At 44.3% G+C, this 23796-nt stretch overlaps 1 protein-coding gene and 1 long non-coding RNA gene across 2 annotated transcripts; one reads left to right on the top strand and one right to left on the bottom strand.

Annotated features, from left to right (window-relative positions):
• The first annotated feature begins 532 nt into the window (after window positions 1–532).
• Window positions 533–2871, top strand: LOC119273399 (sugar transport protein MST3-like). The gene is made up of 2 exons (XM_037554569.1): window positions 533–988; window positions 1801–2871. Exons 1-2 carry the CDS (start codon window positions 533–535, stop codon window positions 2869–2871), a joined length of 1527 nt encoding a protein of 508 aa, XP_037410466.1.
• Window positions 2872–20526: 17655 nt separating this feature from the next.
• Window positions 20527–22741, bottom strand: LOC119273400. The gene is made up of 4 exons (XR_005134846.1): window positions 22429–22741; window positions 22249–22346; window positions 21686–21799; window positions 20527–21007 (listed from the first exon to the last, which is right to left on the bottom strand). It is a non-coding gene; the product is annotated as an uncharacterized LOC119273400 (long non-coding RNA).
• Window positions 22742–23796: the final 1055 nt, after the last annotated feature.

A 23796-nucleotide genomic window follows, 5' to 3' on the forward strand; every position in this document is an offset into this window, starting at 1 on the left:
TTTGAAAGCCCATTGAGTCACCCATCCAGAAATACTGGAAGCCTTGAGAGATAAAAGGCTCAATATAAACTCTCTAGCTTCATGGAACCACCAAATAGAAAAGCAATAGTAGTTTACTCTTGAAGATCCGAGGGGCCCCACCTCTCAGTGCCAAGACGGCGGCAGGAGGAGAGGGGACGAAAAAGTTTCCGTGGCGATGGTGGGGGCTGGAGTTATTTCGATGCGATCTAGGTCAACATAAAATAAGTAACTGTCGCTCTAAATCCAACAATTGGACAGGGGATCCACCAATCCCTCCAGGGCTTAGTTCACTGTTGGGATTTAATCCCAAAAACCGAACTCGGCCTAAGCCAGGTTGGAGTACGTAGCCCAGCCCATTCTCGAGGAGCACAATTTTATAGGCTTCGTCCTTGATATAAGCAGATTGAGCTGCGCTCCTCTTCTCGGTGGCATGCTAGCATCATATATTTCCAACCTTAATAGTGAGCTAGCAAGTATTCGTCCATCCTACCATCCCTAGCTTCGATCAACCATGGCCGGCGGCGTCATGATGAACACGGCCGGTGGAAAGCCATACCCTGGCAAGCTCACTCTGTATGTCGTCTTCACCTGCGTCGTCGCCTCCACGGGCGGCCTCATCTTCGGGTATGACATCGGCATCTCAGGCGGCGTCACTTCCATGGACCCCTTCCTCTTGAAGTTCTTCCCAGAGGTGTATTGGAAGAAGCAGGAGGCGAGCAAGAGCAACCAGTACTGCCGGTACGACAACCAGCTGCTACAGGCCTTCACCTCCTCCCTCTACCTCGCCGCCCTCATCGCCTCCTTCTTTGCATCCACCGTCACCCGCGTCCTAGGCCGCAGGTGGTCCATGTTTGCCGGCGGCTTCGCCTTTCTCGTGGGAGCGGCCCTGAACGGCGCCGCGCAGAACATTGCCATGCTCATCGTTGGACGCACATTGCTCGGAGTCGGCATTGGCTTCGCCAATCAGGTACGAGGTTGTTCACTCCAATGACTTTTTTGCATGAGATGAGATGTGCGCGTGTGCAAATATATTTATCTATATCGCCATCAAGGTCACATCACAGTTCCGTATGCAAATATATGTCGCCATGAAGGTCACATCACAGTTCCGTATGCAAATATATGTTGCCCTCAAGGTCACATCAAAATGCCGCCACATGCAAATATATATCGCCCAAGTTGAAGCCAGGAATTTCAAAGAGCTTGACTGCTTTGTCGTTCTGCGTCACTCGTTTGTGTCTTACTACCTCTGTAACTTAATATAAGAAGTTTTTTAACACTATGATAGTGTCCAAAAACGTCTTATATTCTGATATGCATAGAGTAGTTATTGATTAATTACATTAACAGTTGCACCAACAGGTACGTACACGAAATGGGAAGAGAATGAGACGTATATGGGGCACATTCATTTCTTTGTTTCATTTGTTTAGGATATGCATGGACCAACGGGGAAGATATATGGATTGAAAACCAACTAAACATCAAGTCCCATTGACAATTTTTTAAGTAGTAAAAAATAGTATAAAAGAAAAGCATGAACTGAGGTGGTGCTAGGTGCTGTCTTGTAGTATCTCGTCCATGTCTATCCCACTGCATTACTATGTGCAGAAATAAATCGATAGTTGTGCAAGCAAGTATGAAAGTATATTGATGGTGAGTCAAAATCATCCAATATTATGTGCACGCCACATAATTTCGGGCATATTGTGAGTACACATGATGAATCAAGTGTGTAAAAGTACAATTGAATGATTACTTTGATACGCATGCATGCAGTCTGTGCCGTTGTACATGTCGGAGATGGCACCAGCGCGTCTTCGTGGCATGCTCGGCACTGGTTTCAACCTCATGATCACCACCGGCATCCTGACAGCAGAGCTCATCAACTACGGTACCAACAAGATCAAAGGCGGCCATGGTTGGCGCTTCAGCCTAGGGCTCGCGGCTGTGCCAGCGGCGGTCATCACGCTCGGCTCACTCTTCCTCCCTGACACCCCCAACTCATTGATGGAGCGAGGCCACCCAGAGGCGTCCCGTCGGATGCTACGCCGTATTCGCGGCACCGACGACATCGGTGATGAGTACGCGGACCTGGTGGCAGCAAGGGAGGTGTCAAAGCTAGTGCAACATCCATGGCGCAACATTGTGTTGCGCAAGTACCGTGCGCAGCTCACCATGGCCGTGCTCATCCCCTTCTTCCAGCAGCTCTCTGGCATCAACGTCATCAACTTCTACGCACCCGTGCTTTTTGAGACGCTCGGTTTTAAAGGGGACGCATCGCTCGTGTCGTCAGTTATGACAGGCGGCGTCCTCGTGCTTGGCTCGCTGGTGACAATGCTCATCGTCGACAGGCTGGGGCGGCGGAAGTTGTTCCTGCAGGGTGGCGCGCAGATGCTAGTGTCTCAGCTCGCGGTGGGGACGCTGATCGCGGCAAGGTTCGGGACAAGCGGCGTTGGAGAGATGCCCAAAGGCTACGCGGCGGCGGTGGTGCTCTTCATCTGCTTGTACGTGGCGGGCTTCGTGTGGTCGTGGGGTGCGCTGGGGTGGCTGGTGCCGAGCGAGATCTTCCCGCTGGAGATCCGGTCGGCGGCGCAGAGCATCAACGTATCGGTGAACATGCTCTTCACCTTCGTCATCGCGCAAGCCTTCCTCACGATGCTCTGCCACATGAAATTCGGGCTCTTCTACTTCTTCGCCGGATGGGGGGTGGTCATGACCGTCTTCGTGGCGCTCTTCCTGCCGGAGACCAAGAACGTCCCTATCGAGGAGATGGTGCTCGTCTGGAAGGGACACTGGTTCTGGAGAAGGTTTGTCGGAGATGACGACATCCACGTTCAAGAGCCTTGAATGGAGATGAATAATGAAATATCATGAAAACCTCATTGTAGATGACAACATCCACGTTCAATAGTTCCCTCAAAAACCTCTTCCTATTACCTTTAAGTACGTTTAGGGGTCTGTCCAATAAAGTTATTGGATTTGAATGGTGTGCAGCTGTAAATTCGATCTTATAATTCCTGTTACTCTTTACACTAATGCATACATTTTCACCATAAAAAATATTTTTATCTTCAACACATACTCCCTTCTTCCCAAAATCTTAGGCGCCTAACCTTTCTCAAAACTTCTAAACATCTAAGGCGTGTTAGCACTGAGCCCCTGATATTCTCTCTTGGATGGTCAGACTAAACTAACCATTGCTAATGGTGGATTAGCCAACCATGTTTGTAAAGGATATCATGGAAGAAGAACGCATCATAACCAATCGATCGGCTCGACCCCTCCGCGAAAAAAGGCTCTTCCCACGTCACCCAGCCCAAGGCAACTCGGGCGCGGCCAGCAATCCACACACCAGCGCCGCTCTTTCCCCTCCTCACGCTGCGCCGCCACTGGGTGAAGCCCCCGCGGCCGATAGCGGAGGCCAGGCTCTCTCCCACGGCGGCTTCCTTCCTGTAGGGCAGCAGGTTGGGAGGTGCAACGGTGCGCATTGGGCCTTAGGATCCCGGCGACTGGTGGCAGACCTCACGTCCTCACATGGGTGTGGCAGTGGCTACCGGCGTCGTGGTCATTTGGGGCTGCATCGGGGGAGGATGTCAAGCGTGACACTGCCCAGATCCGGCCATCGGGATCCAGGCGAGCCCCGAGGTGGTTGGCCCTACTATTCTTCAAGCTCCATAACTTCGATCTGCTTCATGCCGGCCTCCTCGATCTGGACAGCTTTTGGCGATTGCATCACTTGATATCTAGATCGGAATTGATCCGGTTGGGAGCGCCCTCATCTTCAGCCAGAGAGGCTTTATGAGGGTGTGGCGCGAAGCTTCGCTGCCTTGTCGGTGCCATGGAACATGTGGTGAAGAAAGTCACGGTGGCTGCGATCGGAGACTTGTAATAGCGGATAGGAGTTTTGGTTGTGCTGAAGACTAGCGGCATTTTCCTGTGTGTCCGGTGTTGAGCATTTGCAGTGGTGGCCTTGGAAAGAGGGGGCGGCAACATAGGTGAACAACATTTTTGGCGGTGCTTCTCGAGTTCCGAGCCATGATCTCCAGGGTGAAATCCCAAGGTTTGGCTTCCATTGGTTGTACATGGCAATGGTCATTGCGAAGGCATTGTTTTTTGGGGTCTCGGACTCTCCAGGGTGAATTTTTTTAATTTTTGTTCGTAGTTGTGTGCATCCTTGATGTATTTCAATATCTTGTTTGTGGAGAGGCAGGATATAATTGGTATCTTCGCGATATTAATATATTCCATTTATAAAAAAAGTGGAAGAAACTTTTTGTAACCATGGCAATAATTTGCGAGAAGCCAGCTTACACACCCTACACAATGGGAAGGAGGGAGTATCATTCATCCTAATTTCAAATCTACAAGTATGGAAATTTAAACTCACACATAATAAATGGTCAAAATGCTTTCGAAGTAAACATGAGGAAGTTCAACACCCATGTAGCTCCCACAAGTGCTCCACAAGGTGATCATAAAGTTGTTCATGCCCCGTGGAGTCTTCGATCTATCGATGCACTTGAAAAAAAATCAAAAGACGATGTTCATCCCTGCTTGGGTTCGACAGAGCTATGTAAATTTTCTTTCCCTCATTCTCATAACAAGATTCCTATGGCTGACTTGGTCGGTGTTCTATGGTCATAATGTGCATGATCACACACAGTCATGATGCGCCATAAAAGGTTTTTATCTCAGAATCTTGTTGGGCCACAAACTATGACGAATCAAGCTTGCAACACCCCGAATGCTAGCGCGACATCTCTCCTGCAGCAAGTTGATTCTTCAAGGCATGGCGTCGTGCCGTGCCAAGCAGCAACAAGTAATCAAATTTTTTCACCCACCCACCACCCATCTGATTGCCAACATCGAAGATCTCACCGACATCCTGGAGGACGCAGCCGAGGAACACGCGGAAAAGGACGAGGAGATGTGCAAGTTTGCAGACAGCCTACAACGAGCCATGGCACCGTCATGCACGTGGCATCCGGCCTCGGTCCAGGAGTTCTACATGGTTGATCCGACGAGCTTCATGGCCAGTGAAGAAATTTTTAGCATATATGTGGAAATCGACATGGCTACCTTGGATATGACAAAAATTATAGCATATATGTGTATTTTTAGGCGAATTCTAACAAAAATTATGCAATAATTAATTTATGTTATCAAGGGCAAAATACTTCACCTTTTTTTACTTCATGTCTATTTGGAGGATTATTGAGCACTTCTATAAACCATGTGTTGTAATAAAGAAGTTACAGTTCAAGTTCTATGTGTTATGGACTCAGTTTCAAACTACACACACATATCTGACTTCAAATGCCTGTAACTTTTTCATTCGAACTCTGAATTAGGTGAATCTTATTTTGTTGGACAACTTATCTTGTGAACTTTCCAACCCCATTAGATTCACCTTCAAATTCGTCCCGAGCACGTAGATATCAGCGAAACAATCTGATGTTGATCCAGAATCCAATTCAAACTACAAATCAAATGGTGATGTGTCACCTTTACTTGGGCCCAAGGGTCTTGCATGACCTACAGTTGGTTTTCACTGCCTTGGAAGTATGTCCATCCCCTTGGTCGTCATGCCTTAGTCCTAGATAAGTAGATCAATTCCCTAGTGTCTTTCTTGGGTTTTATTTAGTTAAAAGTTAGCCATTGCGAGGTACTTCGATTGTGTCCAACGAACTGGACAAGAATACTATCGGAACCCCACTTTTATGAATACTTCATCTATATCTGCAATATTCATATTGCTTTGATCATATTCTTTCTCGTTCTTCGCTGGCTTCTAGGAACAGATCTTCGGTGTTATGCTAATCTTTTTTTATGGGATCGCCATTAACCTCTAGGAAATTAGTTTGCTGATTTCTAAGTAGCAACGTGGTTGCATGTTGTAATCGGATTGTCAATCGATATTTATCATCTCAATGAAAGATCGTCCCACAAGAGACACATATTGGAATTGATTAGAAAACTGCCCCCGCGTTGCTCCCTCCCCATGGCGACACGGGTGGCGGCGGTGCATCTACCTTCCCTCCCCTCCTCCCCGCCCTCTCCCTCGCTGCCGCCGGCAGCTCCCCTCCAAGAAAAGCCGGGAGGGAGCCAGCGGCGGCGGGCCTTGTTCCTCCGCTCAATGGAGGCTCGCTTGCGGTGGGCTATGCGGCGAGGCGTCAACTAGTGGCGGGTTGTGCGGTGCTAATCTAGGCGTCGTGCTGGTTGCGTGGAGGAATGCCAAGGAGGCATCGGTGCTCGGCGGTCGTTGTGGCTGCGCACGCGATGGCTCTTTGGCCAAGATCATGGAAACCCGATTTTCCTGCTCTAGCGTTTGCGTTCGAGGTCTTATGTCACGCGGTTGTGCTCCTGCGCTTGCGGCATGGAGGCATTCTGTTGGGTGTGGCAGCGTGGCACGGCGCGCACACGGTGGTGGTGGCGGCTTGATTTGGGTCACGGATGGCCCGATATTTGCCAGAATGGGCTGCGGCCGGAGTAAGCTTTGGCAAACGAGCGTCCTCTCTGTTGTCACTCGTTTGTGGTTCCGATCATGGCAAGTTGGTGTCACGGTATGCTTTGGTTGTGGCTTGCGTTGTGGCCGGGCATGCACCATACAACATGATTGGCCTCGGTGATGCCGCAGCTGTGTGTTGCTGTTGGCATATAGGCGGCTATGTGGCTTGTGGGAGCCCTCGTTGTTGTGGTGATGGTGGTGGTGCCAGCATCGATGTATGCAATCCACCATGGCGATGTGGAGGCCATTGCGTCCTTCTGTTCATTCTGGTCATGCTTGCCACTGCTGAATGCCAGCGGAGCCGCGATTTGGTATAGTAAGGTTCACAGCGGCCTGGTGCCCACCCTAGGTGAGAGGTGGCGAGGCATAAGGCTTTGGGCGAAAGCTTTTGTTCTTTGACAGGGGTCATTGCTGGTGATTTTGGCGCCCATGGGTGTCCTCCTCCATGGAGGCATTTTGGAAGAGTACTTGCTTACAATGGGCCATGACCGGTTGTGGTGGAATGGACATTGGAGGCTGTTGGCTTGGCCGAATCACTGGCATGGTTCGGTGGGGCGGTGGAGCGCAGGGCTGGGCGAAAGCTTTGTGTTCGACCGGGATCGATGCCACTAATGGCGATGTCCTTGGCCGTCATTCGCCTTCTTGAACGTGTTTCTGAAGATCTTGCTCTCGATCTCTGGGGCAGAGGCGATGTTAGGAGTTGGTGGTCTGCTTTGATTGTCGTTGGCGGTTCTTTTCTTTTCTTTTCTTTGTTGTTATTGTGGTTTTCCGGCCTAGCATCGCTTATATACTGGGTCACTCTGTATTTGTTTCTTGCACGTCAAAAAGAAAAGGATCCTGCCACCTTTGCCTATCAATTGGTATCAGGCCTTATATCACACGATCAAGCCCACCCTGATCTAGTCAGACTCCTTTGGGGCACTATTTATTCTTTCTAGGAATATGTTGGCATGTTCCGTTTATAGACATCTCATAGTGAAAACCAAAGCACTCATGGGTTGCAGATCGGCTAGTTAATTATAGTCATACGGAGTCTACTACTGTTGTATTGATGCATATACACTAGTAGAAAAAGGGCCATTTGTCCCGGTTCGTAAGGCCCATCTGTCCCGGTTGACGAACGAACCGGGACTAAAGGGTCGTTACTAATGCCCTAGGCCTTTAGTGCCGGTTCTTACACGAACCGGGACTGATGGGCCGCTGCGGCGAGCCCAGGCAGAAGGGCCTTTGGTCTCGGTTAGTGGGACCAACCGGGACCAAAAGACATCCACGCGTCAGCAGCTAGCAAGAGCTGAGGTTAATTTAGGTTGTTAGCTAGCTAATGGAGATAAGTGTCCTCTCTTATCTCCGTGCTTGGTTTACCAACGCTACTGCTATGCCTAAACATGGCTTAGATTGAAGTGAACGCAATATGTGGTGCATGTCGAAAGTAATACTAGTCCTAACTTGATCAAGTTTGGATTGTACTACTTTCGACATGCACCACATGCATGTTGCCTTCACTTCAATCCAATCCATGTTCGTTTCACTCACTGATATATATAATAACTCTTCATGCTCGCATCATGCATCATCATAATAACAAGTCCTACTAATCATCATCATACAACTTCTACTCGTTATTAGTAACAAGTCATACGATCATCATCCTCATAGTCATCGAACCAACCCTACTTAATTGTTCTTAGCACATGATCATCAGTATTAGATAGGACCTAAGTACCCTCTTTAAGGTAAAATAGCATAAAACAATATAGATCCTGTCTCCAATTCTTGCGCTTCGCTTCCTTTTGCTTTCAAGAACCTCCTTACGACTGTCCATACATTTTTTCCATTCTTTGATTAGCATGTCTCCACTTCTTTTAGAAATCCGGTATGGACGATTCAGATTCGTAGGATGACCTGGATGTATGTTCAAAACATCAAGGCTACCTTTCTGATACATCAAATGAGGCACACAATCCATCGGGATTCTCTATTGAAAAACATAGTAATAACTTCATAGTTAGCAATGATGTACTAGTTTTAGAAGTACGCAAAAGATGCACGGATGTCGTGATAGTAAAAAATCTTACCATGGTATCTCCATGGTAGTTATCGTGGTTCAACACGTGAACTAGTGGCACGTATTGACCATAATGTTGAGGAGTTTGATAGTAGATATTGTAATTCTCAATATCAGTACAAAAAGCAATCAGATGATTGCTACCTCTTGAGCACTGCGTTGGATTTCCCCGAAGAGGAGAGGATGATGCAGCAAAGTAGCATAAGTATTTCCCTCGGAATCAATCCAGTAGGAGGCTACGCGCGAGTCCCTCGTACCTACACAAAAACAATAGCTCAACGCAACCAACGCGCTTAGGGGTTGTCAATCCCTTCACGGTCACTTACGAAAGTGAGATCTGATAGAGATGATAGATAATATTTTTGGTATTTCTGGTATAGAGATGCAAAGTAAAAATTAAAAGGGCAAAGTAAAAAGCAAAGCAATAATAAAGTGATAGAGATTGATATGATGAGAAAGAGACTCGGGGGCCATAGATTTCACGGTGGGTGAACAAATTACTGTTGAGCAATTGACAGAATTGAGCATAGTTATGAGAATATCTAGGTATGATCATGTATATAGGCATCACGTCCGAGACAAGTAGACCGACTCCTGCCTGCATCTACTACTATTACTCCACTCATCAACCGCTATCTAGCATGCATCTAGAGTATTAAGTTAAAATCAGAGTAACGCCTTAAGCAAGATGACATGATGTAGAGGGATAGTTTCATGCAATATGATAAAAACCCCATCTTGTTATCCTCGATGCCAACAATACAATACGTGCCTTGCTGCCCCTTCTGTCACTTGGAAAGGACACCGCAAGATCGAACCCAAAGCTAAACACTTCTCCCATGGCAAGAAAAACCAATCTAGTATGCCAAACCAAACTGATATTTCGAAGAGACTTGCAAAGATAACCAATCATACATAAAAGAATTCAGAGAAGATTCAAATATTATTCATAGATAGACTGGATCATAAACACACAATTCATCGGTCTCAACAAACACACCGCAAAAAGAAGATTACATCGAATAGATCTCCACGAGAGAGGGGGGGAACATTGTATTGAGATCCAAAAAGAGAGAAGAAGCCATCTAGCTACTAACTATGGACCCATAGGTCTGAAGTAAACTACTCACACTTCATCAGAGGGGCTTGGATGATGATGTAGAAGCCCTCCATGATCGATGTCCCCTCTGGCGGAGCTCTGGAACAGGCCCCAAGATGGGATCTCATGGATACAGAAAGTTGCGGCGGTGGAATTAGGTTTTTGGCTCCGTATCTGATCGTTTGGGGGTACCTGGGTATATATAGGAGGAAGGAGTACATCGGTGGAGCTTCGAGGGGCCCACGAGGCAGGGGGCGCGCCCTAGAGGGGGACACCCTCCACCCTTGTGACCGCCTCGTGGCTTTCTTGACTGAGGGTCCAAGTCTCCTGGGTCTTATCTGATGAGAAAATCGCGTTCCCGATGGTTTCATTCCGTTTGGACTCCATTTGATATTATGTTTCTCCGAAACACTGAAATAGGCAAAAAACTGCAATTCTGGGCTGGGCCTTCGGTTAATAGGTTAGTCCCGAAAATAATATAAAAGTGGAAAATAAAGCCCAATATAGTCCAAAACAGTAGGTAATATAGCATGGAGCAATCAAAAATTATAGATACGTTGGAGACGTATCAAGCATCGCCAAGCTTAATTCCTGCTCGTCCTCGAGTAGGTAAATGATAAAAATAAAAATTTTGATGTGAAGTGCTACTTGGCATAATTTCAATGTAAATCTTCTTAATTGTGGTATGAATATTCAGATTCAAAAGATTCAAGACAAAAGTTCATGTTGACATAAAAATAATAATACTTCAAGCATACTAACAAAGCAATTATGTCTTCTCAAAATAACATGGCCAAAGAAAGCTATCTCTACAAAATCGTATAGTCTGGCTATGCTCTATCTTCACCACACAAAGTATTTAAATCATGCACAACCCCGATGACAAGCCAAGCAATTGTTTCATACTTTTGACATTTTCAAAACTTTTTCGATCTTCACGCAATACATGAGCGTGAGCCATGGATATAGCACTATATGTGGAATAGAATGGTGGTTGTGGAGAAGACAAAAAGAGGGGAAGATAGTCTCACATCAAATAGTCATATCAACGAGCTATGGAGATGTCCATCAATAGATATCAATGTGAGTGAGTAGGGATTGCCATGCAACGGATGCACTAGAGCTATAAGTATATGAAAGCTCAACAAAAGAAACTAAGTGGGTGTGCATCCAACTCGCTTTTTCATGAAGACCTAGGGCATTTTGAGGAAGCCCATCATTGGAATATACAAGCCAAGTTCTATAATGAAAAATTCTCACTAGTATATGAAAGTGACAGAATGAGAGACTCTCTGTCATGAAGATCATGGTGCTACTTTGAAGCACAAGTGTGGTAAAAGGATAGTAACATTGTCCCTTCTCTCTTTTTCTCTCATTTTTTTTGTTTGGGCCTTTTTTTATGGACTCTTTTTTTTCGTCCCGAGTCTCATCCCAACTTGTGGGGGAATCATAGTCTCCATCATCCTTTCCTCACTTGGGACAATTCTCTAAATATGATGATCATCACACTTTTTATTTTTCTTACAACTCAACAATTACAACTCAATACTTAGAACAAAATATGACTCTATATGAATGCCTCCGGCAGTGTACCGGGATATGCAATGAATCAAGAGTGACATGTATGAAAGAATTATGAACGGTGGCTTCGCCACAAATACGATGTCAACTACATGATCATGCTAGCAATATGACAATGATGGAGCGTGTCATAATGAACGGAACAGTGGAAAGTTGCATGGCAATATAACTCGGAATGGCTATGGAAATGCCATGATAGGTAGGTATGGTGGCTGTTTTGAGGAAGGTATTTGGTGGGTGTATGATACCGGCGAAAAGTGCGCGGTATTAGAGAGGCTAGCAATGGTGGAAGGAAGGAAAGTGCGTATAATCCATGGACTCAACATTAGTCATAAAGAACTCATATACTTATTGCAAAAATCTAGAAGTTATCAAAGCAAATTATTACGCGCATGCTCCTAGGGGGATAGATTGGTAGGAAAATACCATCGCTCGTCCCCGACCGCCACTCATAAGGAAGACAATCAATAAATAAATCATGCTCCGACTTCATCACATAACGGTTCACCATACGTGCATGCTACGGGAATCACAAACTTTAACACAAGCATTTCTCAAATTCACAACTACTCAACTAGCATGACTCTAATATCACCATCCTCATATCTCAAAACAATTATCAAGCATCAATTTTTTTCTTAGTATTCAACGCACTCAAAAGGAAGTTTTACAAATCTTGAATACCAAGCATATTATTATTAAGCAAATTACCGTGCTATTAAGACTCTCAAAATAATCTAAGTGAAGCATGAGAGATCAATAGTTTCTATAAAACAAATCCACAACCGTGCTCTAAAAGATATAAGTGAAGCACTAGAGCAAATCTATAAAACTCAAAAGATATAAGTGAAGCACATAGAGTATTCTATCAAATTCCAAATTATGTATGGCTCTCTCAAAAGGTGTGTACAGCAAGGATGATTGGGGTAGACTAACAAGCAAAGACTCAAATCATAAAAGACGCTCCAAGCAAAACACATATCACGTGGTGAATAAAAATATAGCTCCAAGTAAAGTTACCGCTAGAAGTAGACGGAAGAGGGGATACCTTCCGGGGCATCCCCAAGCTTTGGATTTTAGGTGTCCTTAGATTTTCTTGGGGGTGCCATGGGCATCCCCAAGCTTAGGCTCTTGCCACTCCTTGTTCCATAATCCATCAAATCTTTACCAAAAACTTGAAAACTTCACAACACAAAACTTAAAGTAGAAAATCTCGTCAGCTCCGTTAGCGAAAGAAAACAAAAGACCACTTCAAGGTACTGTAATGAACTCATTCTTTATTTATATTGGTGTTAAACCTACTGTATTCCAACTTCTCTATGGTTTATAAACTAGTTTACTAGCCATAGATTCATCAAAATAAGCAAACAACACTCGAAAAACAGAATCTGTCAAAAACAGAACAGTCTGTAGTAATCTGTAGCTAGCGCAAGATCTGGAACCCCAAAAATTCTAAAATAAATTGCTGGACGTGAGGAATTTATCTATTAATCATCTGCAAAAGTAATTAACTAAATACCACTCTCCAAATAAAAATGACAGCAGTTCTCGTGAGCGCTAAAGTTTCTGTTTTTCACAGAAAGTTCAACAAGACTTTCCCCAAGTCTTCCCAACGGTTCTACTTGGCACCACTGTTCAAGATATCTTCCGATATTCCGATAAATCGGCCGATTTATCGCTTACCGGTGTCTGACCGATAAGATATATCGGCCAATAAATCAACTGATATGACGATAAATCGGCCGATATGCCGATAAACTGGCCGATTTACCCCTTATCATGGGTCAACCGATAAGTTCCTGATAAGCGATATCCCTAACATTGCTTGGCACAAACACTAATTAAACACAAAAAACACAACCAAAAAAGAGGCCAAATAATTTATTTATTACTAAACAGGTGCAAAAAAGCAAGGAATAAAAATAAAATTGGGTTGCCTCCCAACAAGCGCTATCGTTTAACACCCCTAGATAGGCATAACAAGCAAGAATAGATCTAGGTATTGCCATCTTTGGTAGGCAATCCATAAGTGGCTCTCATGATAGATTCATATGATAATTTTATTTTCTTTCTAGGGAAGTGTTCCATGCCCTTTTTTAATGGAAATTGAAATCTAATATTCCCTTCCTTCATATCAATAATTGCACCAACCGTTCTAAGGAAAGGTCTACCGAGAATAATAGGGCAAGAAGGATTGCAATCTATATCAAGAACAATAAAATCTACGGGCACATAATTCCTATTTGCAGCAATAAGAACATCATTAATTCTTCCCGTAGGTTTCTTAATAGTGGAATCTGCAAGATGCAAGTTTAGAGAGCAATCATCAAAATCACGGAAATCTAGCAAATCACACAAAGTTTTGGGAATAGTAGAGACACTAGCACCCAAATCACACAAAACAGAAAACTCATAATCTTTAATTTTAATTTTAATAGTAGGTTCCCACTCATCATAAAGTTTTCTAGGGATAGAAACTTTCAACTCAAGTTTTTCTTCATAAGGTTGCATCAAGGCATCAACGATATGTTCGGTAAAGGCTTTATTTTGACTATAAGCATGAGGAGAATTTAGCACGGATTGCAACAAGGAAATACAATCAATTAAAGAGCAATTTTCATAATTAAATTCCTTGAAATCCAATATAGTGGGTTTAGCATCATCTAGGGTTTTATTTCTTGTAATCCCACTTTTATCAATTTCATCATCAAGATCTAAATACTCCGAATTTTTAGAACGCCTTCTAGGTAACTTTGGATCGTATTCAGTCCCATCATTATCAAGATTAATATTTCAAAACAAAGATTTAATAGGGGACACATCAATAACTTTTAGATCTTCATCTTTATTTTCATAGGAATTGGAAGAACATGCTTTAATAAAGGCATCTTTCATAGCACGCGTCCTAGCGGTTCTTTCCTTGCACTCATCAATGGAAATTATCATGGCTTTGAGAGACTCATTGATATCATGCTTAGGAGGAATAGATCTAATCTTTAAAGAATCAACATCAAGAGAAATTCTATCAACGTTCCTAGCCAAATCATCAATCTTAAGCAATTTTTCTTCAATCATAGCATTAAAATTCTTTTGCGAAGAAATAAATTATTTAATATTAGATTAAAAATCAGAGGGCATCTTATTATAATTTCCATAAGAATTGTTGTAGGAATTACCATAATTATTAGAGGGATTACTAGGATAAGGCCTAGAGTTGAAATTTCCTCCATACGCGTTGTTACCAAAATTATTCCTACCAACAAAATTCACATCCATAGATTCATTATTATTCTCAATCAAAGTAGACAAAGGCATATCATTAGGATCAGATGAAACACTCTTAGTAGCAAATAATTTCATAAGTTCATCCATCTTTCCACTCAAAACATTACTTTCTTCTATCGCATGCACTTTTTTATTAGTGGATCTTTCAGTGTGCCATTGAGAATAATTAACCATAATATTATCTAGGAGTTTAGTAGCATCTGCTAAAGTGATTTCCATAAAAGTGCCTCCCGCGGCCGAATCTAAAAGATTTTTAGAAGCAAAATTCAATCCGGCATAAAAAATTTGTATAATCATCCACAAATTCAAACCATGAGTAGGGAAATTATGTATGATTAATTTCATTCTCTCCCAAGCTTGTGCAACATGTTCATGATCAAGTTGCTTAAAATTCATAATATCGTTTCTAAGAGAGATGATCTTAGCGGGAGGAAAATACTTAGAGATAAAAGCATCTTTGCACTTGTTCCATCAATCAATACTATTTTTAGGCAAAGAAGAAAACCAAGCTTTAGCATGATCTCTAAGCGAAAAAGGAAATAGCTTCAATTTAATCATTATCGACATCTTTCTTATTTTGCATGTCACACAAATCAACGAAGCTATTAAGATGGGTAGCGGCATCTTCACTAGGAAGGCCGGAAAATAGATCTTTCATGACAAGATTCAGCAAAGCAGCATTAATTTCACAAGATTCAGCATCGGTAAGAGGAGCAATCGGAATGCTAAGGAAATCATTATTGTTGGTATTGGTGAAGTCACACAATTTGGTATTATCTTGAGCCATCGCGACAAACAAGCAATCCAACACACGAGCAAACAAAAGGCAAATGGGCAAAAAGAGGCAAATAGAGAAAGATAGGGAGGATAGAGAGAGAGAGGGATGATAGAGAGAGAGAGGGCGAATAAAACGGCAAGGGTGATGTGGGGGAGAGGAAAACGAGAGGCAAATGGCAAATAATGTAATGCGGGAGATAGGGATTGTGATGGGTACTTGGTATATTGACTTTTGCGCAGACTCCCCGGCAACGGCGCCAAAAATTCTTCTTGCTACCTCTTGAGCACTGTGTTGGATTTCCCCGAAGAGGAGAGGATGATGCAGCAAAGTGGCGTAAGTATTTCCCTTAGTTTTTGAGAACCAAGGTATCAATCCAGTAGGAGGCTACGCATGAGTCCCTCGTACCTACACAAAAACAATAACTCAACACAACCAACATGCTTAGGGGTTGTCAATCCCTTCACGGTCACTTACGAAAGTGAGATCTGATAGAGATGATAGATAATATTTTTGGTATTTTTGGTATAGAGATGCAAAGTAAAAAGTAAAAGGGCAAAGTAAAAAGCAAAGCAATAATAAAGTGATGGAGATTGATATGATGAGAAAGAGACTCGGGGGCCATAGATTTCACTAGTGGGTTCTCTCAAGAGCATAAGTATTCTACGGTGGGTAAACAAATTACTGTTGAGCAATTGACATAATTTAGCATAGTTATGAGAATATCTAGGTATGATCATGTATATAGGCATCACGTCCGACACAAGTAGACCGACTCCTGCCTCCATCTACTACTATTACTCCACTCATCGACCGCTATCCAGCATGCATCTAGAGTATTAAGTTAAAAATAGAGTAACGCCTTAAGCAAGATGACATGATGTAGAGGGATAGTTTCATGCAATATGATAAAAACCCCATCTTGTTATCCTCGATGGCAACAATACAATACATGCCTTGCTGCCCCTTCTGTCACTGGGAAAGGACACCGCAAGATCGAACCCAAAGCTAAGCACTTCTCCCATGGAAAGAAAAACCAATCTAGTAGGCCAAACCAAACTGATAATTTGAAGAGACTTGCAAAGATAACCAATCATACATAAAAGAATTCAGAGAAGATTCAAATATTATTCATAGATAGACTGGATCATAAACCCACAATTCATCGGTCTCAACAAACACACCGCAAAAAGAAGATTACATCGAATAGATCTCCACGGGAGAGGGGGAGAACATTGTATTGAGATCCAAAAAGAGAGAAGAAGCCATCTAGCTACTAACTATGGACCCGTAGGTCTAAAGTAAACTACTCACACTTCATCAGAGGGGCTTGGATGATGATGTAGAAGCCCTCCGTGATCGATGCCCCCTCTGGCGGAGCTCCGAAATAGGCCCCAAGATGGGATCTCGTGGATACAGAAAGTTGCGGCGGTGGAATTAGGTTTTTGGCTCCGTCTCCGATCGTTTGGGGGTACGTAGGTATATATAGGAGGAATGAGTACGTCGGTGGAGCTTCGAGGGGCCCACGAGGCAGGGGGGAGCGCCCTAGGGGGGCGCCCTCCACCCTCGTGCCCGCCTCGTGGCTTTCTTGACGGAGGGTCCAAGTCTCCTGGGTCTTGTCTGATGAGAAAATCACGTTCCCGAAGGTTTCATTCCGTTTGGACTCCGTTTGATATTCTGTTTCTCCGGAACACTGAAATAGGCAAAAAACATCAATTTTGGGTTGGGCCTCCGGTTAATAGGTTAGTCCCAAAAATAATATGAAAGTGGAAAATAAATCCCAATATAGTCCAAAACAGTAGGTAATATAGCATGGAACAATCAAAAATTATAGATACGTTGGAGACGTATCAATGATTTTTCTCCTGATAAGTTAATTCGGAGCCATCGATGTAGTGGGTTTTTTCTACCATCTTCCACACATTTTTTTAATAATGAAAATAAGTTGTCAACTATTTTGAAATAAACAATATAAATTAGTTAATAACTATGTTTGAGAAACTCACATAACGGTAGAATTGGAGGCGTATCAACAAGGACCCAGATGTCCATATTGTCTTGCTCTATTTCAGGATCACCAAGATCCATGGTGACAAGCATATCCTCATGAAAACCATACATCTTGCAAAGTGCTTTCCATTTTTTGCAACGAAAATGGGTTACGCTCTCAGAATTGTACAGCTTTACTTCGAAATCCATACCATGATGGGTCCTTAGGTGAATTTTCTTTGTTTCCATCCTTTCATGGTTTTCAAAACCCATCCTCTCCAAGACATAGCGTCTTGCATGGCATGGGATAAGCTAGTCGAATTATAAGAGATGAAAATTACACGTTGAAATAGTTGAAGTCGTGCTTAATTACGAAAAAAACACTTGTCGTCGTTGCGTACCGTTTCAGCATCGAAGGTCTCCTCGAGCTTTATGTTGAAGCGCCGATCTTCGTCTAGGTGATTCCTGTCGCACAGACCTCGGTCGTCGTGGCACCAGTCGCACTCCCCCGGGAGACTTTCGTCGTCCGAGTACGACATTTCCTATGTTCATAATTCAAATATTAAACTTCTACATCATATGAGCATTCATACTTGATGGCCATTACATTTCAATGGTTGAAAATATGAGCAAAAACATTTCAAAATATCTTATAGGACTCATATTGACATGGAGATTTGGCTGGTCTCACCTCGAGGTCGGAGGGGGGTCGGTGACGGGGGTGATGGCGGGGATGATGGAGGGGGCTCCTAGATTTCTGCAAAAACAAAAACCCTATTGTAGGAAATATACCCTAGAGGCAATAATAAATTAGTTATTATTATATTTCCTTGTTCATGATAATCGTTTATTATCCATGCTAGAATTGTATTGATAGGAAACTCAGATACATGTGTGGATACATAGACAAACACCATGTCCCTAGTAAGCCTCTAGTTGACTAGCTCGTTGATCAATAGATGGTTATGGTTTCCTGACCATGGACATTGGATGTCATTGATAACGGGATCACATCATTAGGAGAATGATGTGATGGACAAAGACCCAATCCTAAGCCTAGCACAAGATCATGTAGTTCGTATGCTAAAGCTTTTCTAATGTCAAGTATCATTTCCTTAGACCATGAGATTGTGCAACTCCCGGATACCGTAGGAGTGCTTTGGGTGTGCCAAACGTCACAACGTAACTGGGTGGCTATAAAGGTACACTACAGGTATCTCCGAAAGTGTCTGTTGGGTTGGCACGAATCGAGACTAGGATTTGTCACTCCATGTAAACGGAGAGGTATCTCTGGGCCCACTCGGTAGGACATCATCATAATATGCACAATGTGATCAAGGAGTTGATCACGGGATGATGTGTTACGAAACGAGTAAAGAGACTTGCCAGTAACGAGATTGAACAAGGTATCGGGATATCGACGATCGAATCTCGGGCAAGTATCGTACCGCTAGACAAAGGGAATTGTATACGAGATTGATTAAGTCCTTGACATCGTGGTTCATCCGATGAGATCATCGTGGAATATGTGGGAGCCAACATGGGTATCCAGATCCTGCTGTTGGCTACTGACCGGAGAGTCATCTCGGTCATGTCTGCATGTCTCCCGAACCCGTAGGGTCTACACACTTAAGGTTCGGTCACTACAAGAAACCTGTTAATCGATGACAGTCCCGAGCTGTCATGGATCAATGAAAAACCGTCGTGGATGTGCACACGTGACGGATTTGAAATCCGTCATGTATATCGCGTCATAATTTGGCACATCACCTTCCTTGACGGTTTCTGGCCGTCATAGATCTGTCCCCAGGCCCGCTGGGCCCAAGATTCCATGACAGACTAATCCGTCACAGATTTACGTTACCTGGTAGCAACATGGACCTGACGTGGCGTCTATGTGGATCTGATGTGGCAGCCAACATGGCCCATCAAGTATCCAGCCCAATTAAGGTTTTAGTCCAATAATTTTGGTCCAGTCCAACCCATTAGCCACTTATTTCAGTTCTACCCATTAGAATACCTATTCTTTTAGTCCAACCATTAGCCCATTTTTTGTCCAGCGTGTTTTTCATGCAACCCAATTGCAACAAGACAAATTCATTCACACAATAGCATCTGGCCACAAGAAAATACAAACTTCCAACAATCTAGTCTAATTTCTGAAAACAAATATTTGTATCACAACATATATAGAAAGCGCTATAAGCATTTTTTTTTATTTCGAGTAAACTATAGTACTAGCTGGAATTAATCTCCAACACTGCACCACTAATGCTTCCAGGTAGTTATTCGAAGCCAAGTAATTCCTGCTAAAAACTTCAATCTCCAGCTGAGTGCCAACCTGCATAGAATCCAAAACATATACAAAAATATAGTAAGTAATAACAGCCAGCCCCCAAATGAATCTACAGAGTAATAGTATACTCCCTCCGTAAAGAAATATAAGACCGGTTAGATCACTAAAGTTGTGATCTAAACGCTCTTATATTTGTTTACAGAGGGAGTAGTTGATTTTCCAAACAATTTTTAAGCAAAGGATGGAAAGATCATTTCTTATTCATCAAGTACCACAAAAAGTGAAGTTTATATACACTGATAGGGCTTGGTCTATCAAAACAGATTGTTCATACAATACAGGATGGTCCATACAATACAATGTTCTGTAGTTTGTAGTTAGAAAACCAGAGGCATACTTTCTTCACCAATTAAAGCCAATTCCTATCAAACTTGCTTTTTTCATGTAAAATAAAAAACACTTAAAAGCAAAACATTTTAGGCAATTAAATGATCCACCTAGTGATCTCATTATTCTAATAGTAGAATTCTTTACAAAGACCAAATATTCACGAGCATGAGAGAACTTCAGTTAAGCAATTTAGAACAAGGGAAAAGCTTGGGAGCAGCCGGCTGATCCAGCACGGGCGTCCGTCGCCTCCGGAGCGTGACACGTGTCCCATTTGTAGCTTGCACACCACACTATTCTAACTACCTGCCACACGTGTTTTCAGCTTTGGCATACTGAAACACACGCAATAGTGACTCATCATGTTCCAAACTACATGAAAGTGTTGACCACAATAAATAAATGCAATATTACTTCAGGTTTTAACAAAAATCTGAAGTGGATACACCACCACAACTGTCTGAATATTCACAGCTGACCAAACCTGACGGATATATAAGGCGCTCTTCACAGTGCCACCATCACCTCTGTCTCTGTTTGCTCAGTAATAATTGCCAATTGGCATAATATTACTAATAATAAACACAAGTGTTTTTTTTTTTGCCCAAACAATGAGTCCATGGTGAGATTTACCATTCCTAAAAGAACCAAGAAGTGGTCTAACATAGATAGACAGTACACTGTATAACAAGTGAGCAATAGTAAACGCTAACTGAACTCCAATTGGATTGGGGTAATCATTGTCTTCCAAAATTAAAATGTTTGAAGTTATATCAACATTTTTTACATTTACACCTAGTAGTTAAATACTGTTGCATACATAAATTGATATTGAGTAATTTCAGATTTACATGACAATGTAAAAGAAGAAGAGAAAGCCGAAATTCACCTGCACAGGAATGGAATCCAACTTGCCATGTGAGCCATTTCGAGATATAACAGCTGAATGTGGGTTGTCACTCCAAGATACGTGATCCAGGCTGAAATTGAACAAATACCTTGCAGTAGAAAGAAATAAGTAATTAAGGTTCCTAAGATACAGTATAATGAACAACACTAGGGAGCAAGGAAGCACTGGTGGAGCTTTGCGACGGCAAAAGCGTGCCATGGCCCGCCCAGCCGCTGAGGTAAAAATTAACTATATACGCGCAGGCCAGCCCACGACAGCCTCGCTCGCATGCTGTCTCGCCTCGTCAAGCTTCTCTCCTTGCATCCAGCCTCGGTCGCCCTCGATGCTAGGGCACGAGCCAGGCGAACAGCTGCACGGAGGGAAAGAGAGAGGTGGGCCGGAGCAGCAAATTAAGGTCCGGCTGCCGGTCGCAGCGAGTAGCAGCGCAGAGCGGTGCGGACTGTGAATGCTCGAGGGCGACCCATGCCGCGGTGGCTTGGCCATACCCCAGGCGGCAGCTAGCAGCGGCTGCGCCCAGCCGGGCGACAGCAAGTGCAGACCTAGGCGACGAGCGTTGCTGCACTAACACAGGCACATGCACACCCCGCTAACTCTCATCTCCCAGGCAGTCTAATTTCCCTATAAAAAGTAGGCTATAGCACTATGAGATTCAGTGAATTGATAATAGACATGCTAATTTGGGTAGTAGATAATTGCCATGGGCACTGGGTAGCAACGCTAATCAACGCAAAATCGATTTGGTTTTCAAGTGAAAAAAGAGATGTACGTTACGGATGGAGTTGAGGAAGACTTTTCAGCGGCAGCCATCATCCTTTCCTTGGGTTGATTTTTTCATGGTTTTTAGATTGGCCTGCCTAGGCTTTTCTTTGTAGCTCCGCCACTGCAAGGAAAGCAAGAAATAGATAAACTGACCAGAAGCCATTGTCGCAGATGGACACACAAGCAGTTCTGACAGAGAAATCCAGAATAAACAAGCATGAGAACCCCTAAAAATCATTAATAAATAAGATGGAGTATGGTGTCTAGACAGTATTCTGGGAAGAACAAGTATTATGTACCAAGTGAAAAGCAAGCAAGCCATTCCCCTGGACGTAGGAAGACCAAAGGCAAGACAAAGGGGTGGATAGAGAGATGAATCTTGCGACATGTAAATTGGAAAATCTGTCTTAGTCGCGCGCAACTTGTATCCTAAAACACATCTAGAACTCAATTACTGAACTAATCAGAGATGGTTAAGAATCTGTAGGTTTTATTCCCATATTACTGGATTTTCTTGCACTGTCGTACTAATAGCCAACATCGTCGATGCTGTCTGTGCTCTGCACTCACCATCTAATGAAATCGATGCGGTCGGTGCCGTGGTCGAGCGTGAAGGACTCGTTTGTGTTCTGCTCCGCCTTGCAGCTAACCATCCCCATGAGACCGACCTGCAGATCCCCATCCCGAATACGAAACTATGTAAGCACTCAATCCCTGACGAACAACCAAGATGGGTGACTCCTTACTCACAAGGGCTCTCCGTCGGATGGAGCTGGATCCGTGCCCGCTGCCGGTGACCTCGGGGACTTACAAATTTGGCTGCCTGCCCCACCGCGGTGACCTCGGGGGCTTCCAAGTCCGGCCGTCAGTCCCGCTGCCGCCACTGCCACCTCGGCTTGAGGGGTAGGACTAGGGGAGATCTGAATGGCGATGGTAGGGGAATGGTGGGGAGCGGCCCGGCGCGGGGTGGTTCAGCGCCGGCGGCGGTGTAGCGGCACGGGGTGGTTCAGCGCCGGCGCCGGTGGAGTGGCACCAGGAGGATAGATGGAGTGGCGGCGGCTGAAGGTTGGTAGGGAGGAGCTGGGAGAAAGGTAATTAGGGTTAGGTTGGCGTGGACTCTGCAGTTAAACGGGTCGGCTCGAAAATTTCAACACCTCGCGCTGGCGACTTAAAATTTTCTTTTGCCGCGCGTGCTCTCAGGTTTGGTTTCTTTAGGGTTGATTGCATTCGACTGAACCGTGGGCCAAACAAATGGCACATCAGCTAGAACCATCCATGACGGTCCAAATGGTATATGAAGAAAAAAAGTCTAAGCCCGACTAGGCACAGCTGGTCGATCCGTGACAGTTTTTGTGACGGTCTCTCAAAGTTTGTCATAAAGGGGCTACTGTTTTCAAGCCCATTCGTATCTTGCTTATATGTGACGGTTTTCATGACGGATCTCGTGAACGTCACCAGAAATCCGTCATGAATTAACAGATTTCTTGTAGTGGGTGACGCTAGGGTTATAGAGATATTAGTATGCGGTAACCCGAAAGTTGTTCGGAGTCCCGGATGAGATCCCGGACGTCACGAGGAGTTCCGGAATGGTCCGGAGGTAAAGATTTATATATGGGAAGTCTTGTTTTGGTCGCCGGAAAAGTTTCGCGCATTATCGGTATTGTACCGAGAGTGCCGAAAGAGGTCCGGGGATCCACCAAGGGGGTCCACCTGCCCCGGGGGGCCACATGGGCTGTAGGGGTGTGCGCCTTGGCCTATATGGGCCAAGGGAACCAGCCCCGAGAGGCCCATGCACCAAGAGATAAGGGAAAGGAAGAGTCCTAAAGGGGGAAGGCACCTCCTAGGTGCCTTGGGGAGGATGGACTCCTCCATGGCCGCACCCTTCCTTGGAGGAAGGGCCAAGGCTGCGCCCCCCCCCCCCTCTCCCTTGGCCCTATATATTGTGGGGGGAAGGGAGGGCAGCCACACCTAAGCCCTGGCGCCTCCCTCTCCCTCCCATGACACATCTCCCTCCTCCCGCAGCGCTTGGCGAAGCCCTGTTGGAATCCCGCTACTTCCACCACCACGCCGTCGTGCTGCTGGATCTCCATCAACCTCTCCTCCCCCCTTGCTGGATCA

The sequence above is a fragment of the Triticum dicoccoides genome, chromosome 3A, assembly GCF_002162155.2.
Source record: "Triticum dicoccoides isolate Atlit2015 ecotype Zavitan chromosome 3A, WEW_v2.0, whole genome shotgun sequence".
NCBI classification, from domain to species: domain Eukaryota; kingdom Viridiplantae; phylum Streptophyta; class Magnoliopsida; order Poales; family Poaceae; genus Triticum; species Triticum dicoccoides.

Bases quoted from the DNA above. Each gene is read 5' to 3' on its own strand.
- LOC119273399 (XM_037554569.1), top strand. From the start codon at position 533: ATGGCCGGCGGCGTCATGATGAACACGGCCGGTGGAAAGCCATACCCT. The intron at 989-1,800 runs GTACGAGGTTGT...GCATGCATGCAG, and splicing joins GCATTGGCTTCGCCAATCAG to TCTGTGCCGTTGTACATGTC.